This window comes from Wolffia australiana, chromosome 7 (genome assembly GCF_029677425.1).
Source record: "Wolffia australiana isolate 7733 chromosome 7, ASM2967742v1".
NCBI lineage: Eukaryota > Viridiplantae > Streptophyta > Magnoliopsida > Alismatales > Araceae > Wolffia > Wolffia australiana.
This window is the reverse complement of record NC_135841.1, coordinates 19186915-19194637: the sequence shown is the minus strand read 5'-3', so window position 1 is coordinate 19194637 and position 7723 is coordinate 19186915. Positions and strand designations below refer to the sequence as shown.

The following is a 7723-nucleotide window of genomic DNA, read 5'->3' as shown; positions in this document are numbered from 1 at the left end:
ACCAGAGGGGGTTAGTTTTTGAAAGAGAACACTGTTCATTCTGGCCAGAGGAAGAGGAAGAGGAAGATGCTGGGAGCAGACGATGGAGATACGCCAGAGGTGACCCTGGAGACATCCATGGGCCCCTTCACACTGGAGGTTTTCTTCAGAATTCCATCTCAAATTCCAGGTTTTCTGTGATTTTCTCGGTCCAAGAAGACATGATCTTGCTCTTCTCTTTGCAGATGTACCACAAGCACACTCCCAAGACGTGCAGGAACTTCGTGGAGCTCGCCAGGCGGGGATACTACGACAACGTTCTCTTCCACCGGATTATCAAGGTTTTTTTCTCGTCTTACTTGCACCTGCTTTGGAGGTTTCCCTTTAGAATTTTCTTCTCGTTGCAAGTCTTCTTCTTCCGCCGTTTGTTCTTCGGGGGAAGCGAGCTAGGGTTTTTTCTTTGGTTCAGGACTTCGTTGTGCAAGGTGGAGATCCTACTGGGACAGGAAGGGGCGGGGAGTCAATCTATGGGTCAGCATCTCCTTTTTCTGTGAACTTATTCCCTTGTCGATATAGAATTTGGAATGTGTCACGGGTATGAGGATTTTTGAATTTTAAAACAAGGATTTTTTGCAACAAATCAGGAATCTCATTAATATTCAGAATTGATTGATTCTGGACCGAAGCATCTGATCTTGATCTTGCTACCCGGACATTGCTACTGATACTTCAGAGAGGGATTTCCAACATTACGGTCGCGTTTATTTTCTACAAAAAAGCTTTAATCCTGGATGAAAAGGCGAGATAGTATGATATGAAATGCTGACACTAACATTTGATATGACTAAAACGATTAGATGCGGATTTTGCAGCCAAAGTTTGAGGATGAGATAATGCCAGAGTTGAAACTGAAAACTAAAACCCGGATAGACTGTGGAGATAACACCATCTGTTGCCGACTGTGGGTTTATTAAGATTGTTTAATTGGTGTTTTTTTCAGCCAAAAGTTCGAGGATGAGATTAGGCCAGAGCTGAAGCACACAGGAGCTGGGATTATCTCAATGGCAAATGCTGGCCCGAACACCAACGGTAGCCAGTTCTTCATCACTCTGGCACCGGCGCAGGCTCTGGATGGTTAATAAATTTACCCTTTCTCAATTTGTGGCTCATATCTTAGATTCTATAGCAAGCTTCGATCCAAATGAATCGCTGAAACAACTTTTTGCGCTTTTAATTGGAGAAATTCTCTTGGACCCAGAATCTCAGTCAGTCCATGACTTTTTTCTGCTGTTTATTTACCAGGAAAGCATACCATTTTTGGCCGAGTATGTTCAGGAATGGAAGTGATCAGGCGTTTGGGAAGTGTACAAACTGATAAAAATGACAGGTGAGAATTCTGAACTTGGAGTCCTCTAATCTCATCTCCTTTTATGTTTACGTAAACCAAAAAAGAAGAGAAAAACATGAAATTACACTATGGAATCTCAAACATGAAGATTATAAAGGATTCTAATGGTGCCCATTTTGGATGAACGGTTTGAAAGGTATGATAGCAACAGTGTTTTTTTCAAGGTTAGCTAATCTCTCCCATCTGACGCTCATTACCGTGCTATCTTTTTTCCAGAAAAAACATATCTTTTTTTTGCTATCATCGATCATGCTACTTATTCTTTTTTCTTTTGTTTTTACTTCATTCAACATGTTTCTACTTTCAATATTACAAACTCGTGTATCCTGGGAACCTTGCAGGCCAATCCACGAAGTGAAGATATTAAGGGCCACAGTCAAAGACTAAAAGCGAAGGAGCGACGGAGGTCATATAATCAGCAGAGACATATGATCATGGATCTTGAGTGTGATGTTCTCATGTTGTCTGTGGGACTCATTATGGATTTCTTCCAGGTAGTGGGTCTTTAGCTAATGTGTGGATTATTCATATTTCCTCTCAATCAACATTCTAGTGATGATAGGCATTTATTATTTTCCACTTCCTATTTTATCATTATGGACCCACATTTTCTTTTCCCTTGACCATCAAATCTGGACGTTTACGAATTGATCCAACTATCTTACAGTAGGGTGTGACGTTTGAAAGAGATGGATGTTGGAGAATAGGGTAAAGTTCTGGCTTTAAAGGTGTGATGAAATAAGATCTTAGAATTAACTCTAAAAGAATGCAGATAACTCTTTGTTTAATAGGTATGCATACTGTTAACGTTTGGGATGATCTAAGGGGAGACACAGAGAGAGAAAGAAAGTGAGAGATTCAGGGGCACTGGAGAAAAACCCTATAATATCAGTAGAATAGTGATACATTCTTTTCAAGAACGTACCAGAGATGCGCCACCAAGAGGCAACGTTGAGTCAAGTCGCACGTGCGACTTGACTATAAATAAAGTTGCCAAGTACAAGGAAGGCAGTTCTTGGATAAGTTGGCAGCGTGAGCTGAGGCTGGAGCGGGAGGCTGTCTGCGACCAGAAAGGGGAGAGAGGGAGCTAGGTCCCGATCTTCATTATCATTCTTCCACCATTCATATCTTCTTCTCGTTCTCTGGATTCTTGTCCTCGTTTCCACCTCTCTTCGGTCACAATTTGGAATTTCACATCTTTAGTTGTGATTGCTCATTCTAGCAAGTTGGTAGTGATATTCTACTCAAGATACTTGACCGTATCAAATAGTTCATTCCCATTCACAATATATCTCTCTTAAATAGGCAGATAGAGTTTTACAATTTTACATTAAACTCGTTAACATAGGAGTACAATTTTAACCCCACAGTCTAACAACTACACAAAAGTAGAGAGATGACTAAAAGACATTGATAAGTATTAAAATAAACATCGAGACTTTCATATTCATGCCCCAATGGCATCCTCTGATGTTGACCTGGGGTACAAGTCAAGAGCATAGCTAATTATTTCAATAAATTCTAAATAACTCCTTAGAAACAAGAAATGATATTCCATTAATTCTAGCAGGTGACATGATAGAATTGACATAAAAATATTGTTACACTAATGATAATTTATATGTATTTTCACGAGTTATTTAGCATGATATAAAAAATCGCATCTTATAGCATATATGTTATTTCACCAAATCATGAGATGAACCCCATGCCTGGTAACTGATATGATCCGTCAGAGCATTTATGTTGGGGAGAATATATGATCCAGAAGCTCATGCCCTGCCCGCTTCAGGTTCCATTTAAGCCATCTCTCCTGAGAGAAGGGCAGGAAGAAAATCATTTCTGAGTTTCCTTGTCCTCTCTCCTCTACTTCACTCTGGTTGTGACTCTCCCTCTCCATGCTCTCAGGTCGACATTGTCATCCCTGCCGAGCAAAGACCATTCGCCGGAGATCCTGTGCTATATCCCCATCATTCCCCTTCCCTCTCTCCCTCCTGATAATCTCAATTTTAGGGGTTTAATTCGTCGTTGGTAATTGACATTACTCAAAAAAATATATTTAACCGTACTTAAGAATACTTAGTGATGAGTACGGATCGTCTACATAGGGAACGATGATTAAGGAATGAATTTCTTATGATAGTGATGATCAACGAGAGGATAGATGAAGACAAGATTTGAGGATATGAGCTAGTGATATCGATTAAAAATATGTAAGTTATATGTTAATTTAACTTAAAGAGAAGAGTAAGTGAATGTGACGGACACAATGATGGATGATGGTATGAACAAGGATAGTGGTTGGACGTGAAGTGGTACGATGGACAGGATAGAGGGATGAGATAAGAAAGTATAAATGAGTAAAACGTGAATGAAGATACGATGAAAAACACTAGTTAAGCGAATTATGATGTCGGAAAAAAAACAATGTAAGGCTAAGATTCTTACCTTAGATCATTAAGTTCTGCCAGGATCACCGCAATTTACGAGTTCTGGTAAGCTCCCCCACTTCTTCAATGCTTCTCCCCACACACCCAAGACACCAAGAACACACTTGATGGATTTCAAAGCTCACTATCTTTCAATCAGCCTACACAAGTAGGAAGCAAGTTCAAGATGAATTTCACAATGATACATGTTTTATTTATAGAGCAAAGGTATGTTTGGAAAGAGGAGGGGAAGACGAAGTAATGCTGAAAATTTCAGCTCAATCGGAGTTGTAGATCAAAAGTTATGGCCGTTTGAAGTTGAGCCAATCCTAGCCCTTGATTTTCTTCTCTCTCCTCATCAGCGTCCTCATTTTCCGTGTCCGTTAAGAAGTCAAATCGCATGAGATTCTGCACTTTTTCATATTCCGCACTGGTGCTTTTCAAATTCCGTGCCACGTGTATCTGAAAAAGGACAAAGAAAAAGCATAAAAAAACATTTTCTCGAGGCTAACGTTGCGGCGCGTCAGTGTGCCATGTCACCCTCTTTCTTCTTTCTTCTTTCTTCTTTTTTCTTGGTTTGAAATGAGTGGACGTGAGCATGCCACGTCACCTTGCGCCAAAACAAAACCAAAAATACTTTTAAATTTTATATTAAATAAATTGAAAGCCCAAAAAATACGTATAAATATATATTTCAACTTAGAAAAATTATATCTTTCCAAATTTAATGTCTAAAAATTTCAAAAAAAATCATATTCTGTCTCAAAAATTATATTCTCAGAATTATTGTCAAAAATTTCCCAAAAAATTTACAAAAATGTAGAAAATTCAGAAATTCATTCTAAAATAGATTTAATCATTTTAAGCTTTATAACATGCAAATATGAGTTATCTAATGCAAATAGACATGTTAATATGATCATATTAACATACTAAATATGCATGTTATTACCTCCCATCTTGCCCTCTCATCTTTCTGTGAACGCTATCGAGGCTTGGTGATCAATTGAGAGTATCAATTCCAGCTCGAAGGTTTAATTATATCTTGTGGATCGATTTGATCTCAAACCGGGATCGTATGTTTGATTTATAGATGTTTTCAAGAGCTATTTAGCATGATATAGCAAACCACATGTTAGAACATATATGTTATTTGTTCAAATCATGAGATGAACCCTACGCTTGGTAACGTTAAGATACTCTGAAAAAGTACTTCCCCATAACTCACACATTTTTGTTGTTCTTACACCAACAGTGTCTAGATTCTAATTTTCCAAATCCTCTCAACATATCATAAGAACTCTTGTGTCCTATTTTTTGAACCCAGCCACAAATAACCCAAACTTTTATATAAACATGGTATCAAATACAGCAGCACTTTTGCCAGGGCTTTAGATTCAAACATAATTTTGTATTCTGAGTATCAAATCATTAACCTCAAAGTATAATGGTTCAGTAGTGCTTTGGTCCATCAACCATGGGGATATTTGAAAACCCTCTTATCCATATTGAATGCCAAATAATAACACATCTAAAATATACAAAATATATTCGTCTTTAAGCGCTCATGAAGTAGATTAACCAACCCATTAGAGTTTCTTCAACTTGGAGATTTGTTGCTAAAACTAAGTCAGCCATCCACAAATAAGTTAAGAGTACCAAAACATCATTTGGTAATCTCTTATTCGAATTGATGACAAATGATAACACATCAAACATATCGATTTCTAATCACTAGTGAAGTGGATTAACCAACACATTTGAGTTTCTTCAACTTGCAGATTTATTGCTAAAACTAAGTCAAGCATCCTACATCTAAGATAAGAGTGCCAAAACAATATTTAGTACTCTCTCATCCATATTGGACGCCAAATAATAATACATCTACAATACACAAAACGTTTTCTTTTTCAAGAAATCATGAATTCAATTAATCAATTCATTAGAGCTTCATCAACTTGCAGATAGAGATGGTCCTTTTGTGTGACCGATTATGTTTGGTGAGATTGTGTGGTGCGGTGTGATTTTTTCACCGCCCTTCACACAGTAAAACCGCCCATTCGCACCGCACACCGCACAGACCTATGTGCAGACCAATGACGAACAGGTTCCATGAGTGAGTTGATACACACTCCTTTGTATCTTCTACGACACGAGGTATAGCTTGGCCCCCCACGTGTCAGAGTCTCAACCTATTGATAGGGTTAAATCGATCCGACATTAATTAATCTATATAATAATATAGTTAATTAATTTGGAAGGCCAATAAAGGTTATTGGGCCACTAGAGTCGTTAACTAGACTGATACATGGGCCTAGAGGGTCACACGCAAATGGCCTTTTGGATGTCAGAAGATATACTTGAGTTTTGGGGGTTTTATGAAAAATATACACTTTGTATAAATAGGGGAAGGCCCTGAACAAAATTCACACTGGCCAGAATTGTTCAGGGGCCTTTCCCCTTCTTCTCCCTTCTCCCCACACCCCCTCTCCATCCCCGATGCGATCAGGACGACGTAAGGACTACGACGTAGATTGAACAGGGCTCGCTAACGAGAATGAGGAGATCCGACGTGCCGAGGACCGCGTGGATACGTCTTGAGGCTGCACATGTGAGCAGCTCGGCTTGGCTCACTCTGGGATCCAAGAAATCACGGATGCAATCCGTGGAAAGGTACTTCGTTCAATAATTTTTGTTGATGTCGTTCGATTCGTTCAAGTCTTCCGTTGTGAATCGTTTTGTTTTGTTCATCCATGTCAAGGACTCTAGAACCCAATAGAGTGGATGTAAATTTTCTTCAATGAAGCACTAGATGATTTGTTACCAGACAATGAGCAGACTCCAATCATTAGTCCAGGGGACAAGTTAGATGTGTACATGAGGTCCCCTTCTCTAAAGAGGACAGAACCATTGCATTGGTGGGAAGTAACAGGAGAATACACATATCCAAGGTTTGCAATGGTTGGGAAGGAATTCCTATCAGTCTCGAAGATGAGTGTGCCCTCTCAAAGATTCTTCTCCATCGGTCGTATCGTCATCAACTACAAGCATACCACGTTGATAGTAGAGAGCATCAAATTACTAATGACACTCAAGTGTTGGTGGCAAGCGGATGACGATGACGACAATGATATCAAACAAATAAGTGAAGACAGTGACGAAGACCCGAGTATTCACTATGCTCATTTCTTTTTCCTTCAACTTGTTGAACCATTTATAAATTTGTTTATGTATTGAAACTAGTTGTGGCATTTATACTTCAAGTAAATCTTAAGATATTTATTTATGTCAATTAGTTAAATTAAGAGGACTGACTTAAACAAATGTTCATTTTAAATATTAAATACTTATAAATAATCTACTATTACTGTCCACAAATCTGATGACAATAAACTGTTATTATTATCACCTAATTGGTAAATGTTAATTTCATAGTAATAAATAATTTATTTCGAATAATTGTCGAGTAGATACCTAATGACGATAAACTATTTTTATTGTGACAATTTCATAGTTATAAAAAATTTACTCATGGAACATGAAATATTTTCTGTATAATAATAAAAAAGTAGTGAGGGCAGTCAAACCATTAAATATTTACTGTGTATAATAATGACGATAAACTATTTTCATTGTGAAAATTTTATAGTTATAAAAAATTAATCATGGAACATGAAATAGTTACTGTATAATAATAAAAAAGTAGTGAGGGCAATTAAACCATTAAATATTTAGTGTATGTAGTAATAAATAATTTATTCCAAATAATTGTCGAGTAGGTACCTAATGACAATAAACTATTTTTATTGTGACAATTTCATAGTTATAAAAAATTTACTCATGGAACATGAAATATTTACTGTATAATAATAAAAAAGTAGAGAGGGAAGTCAAAACATTAAATATT

The 7723-nt window shown here is 37.5% G+C and overlaps 1 protein-coding gene across 1 annotated transcript; it reads left to right on the top strand.

The window, feature by feature from the left end:
* On the top strand, positions 1-1966 carry LOC144706123 (Cyclophilin-like peptidyl-prolyl cis-trans isomerase family protein). Its single transcript, XM_078579024.1, has 6 exons — positions 1-138; positions 225-320; positions 449-510; positions 980-1113; positions 1282-1366; positions 1729-1966. Exons 1-6 carry the CDS (start codon positions 67-69, stop codon positions 1772-1774), a joined length of 495 nt encoding a protein of 164 aa, XP_078435150.1. The 5' UTR covers positions 1-66; the 3' UTR covers positions 1775-1966.
* The last annotated feature ends 5757 nt before the right edge of the window (positions 1967-7723 follow it).

Coding starts and splice junctions, on each gene's coding strand:
- LOC144706123 (XM_078579024.1), top strand. CDS start 67: ATGCTGGGAGCAGACGATGGAGATACGCCAGAGGTGACCCTGGAGACA. Junction 139..224: donor TGGGCCCCTTCACACTGGAG/GTTTTCTTCAGA, acceptor TTCTCTTTGCAG/ATGTACCACAAGCACACTCC. Junction 1,367..1,728: donor CAAACTGATAAAAATGACAG/GTGAGAATTCTG, acceptor GGAACCTTGCAG/GCCAATCCACGAAGTGAAGA.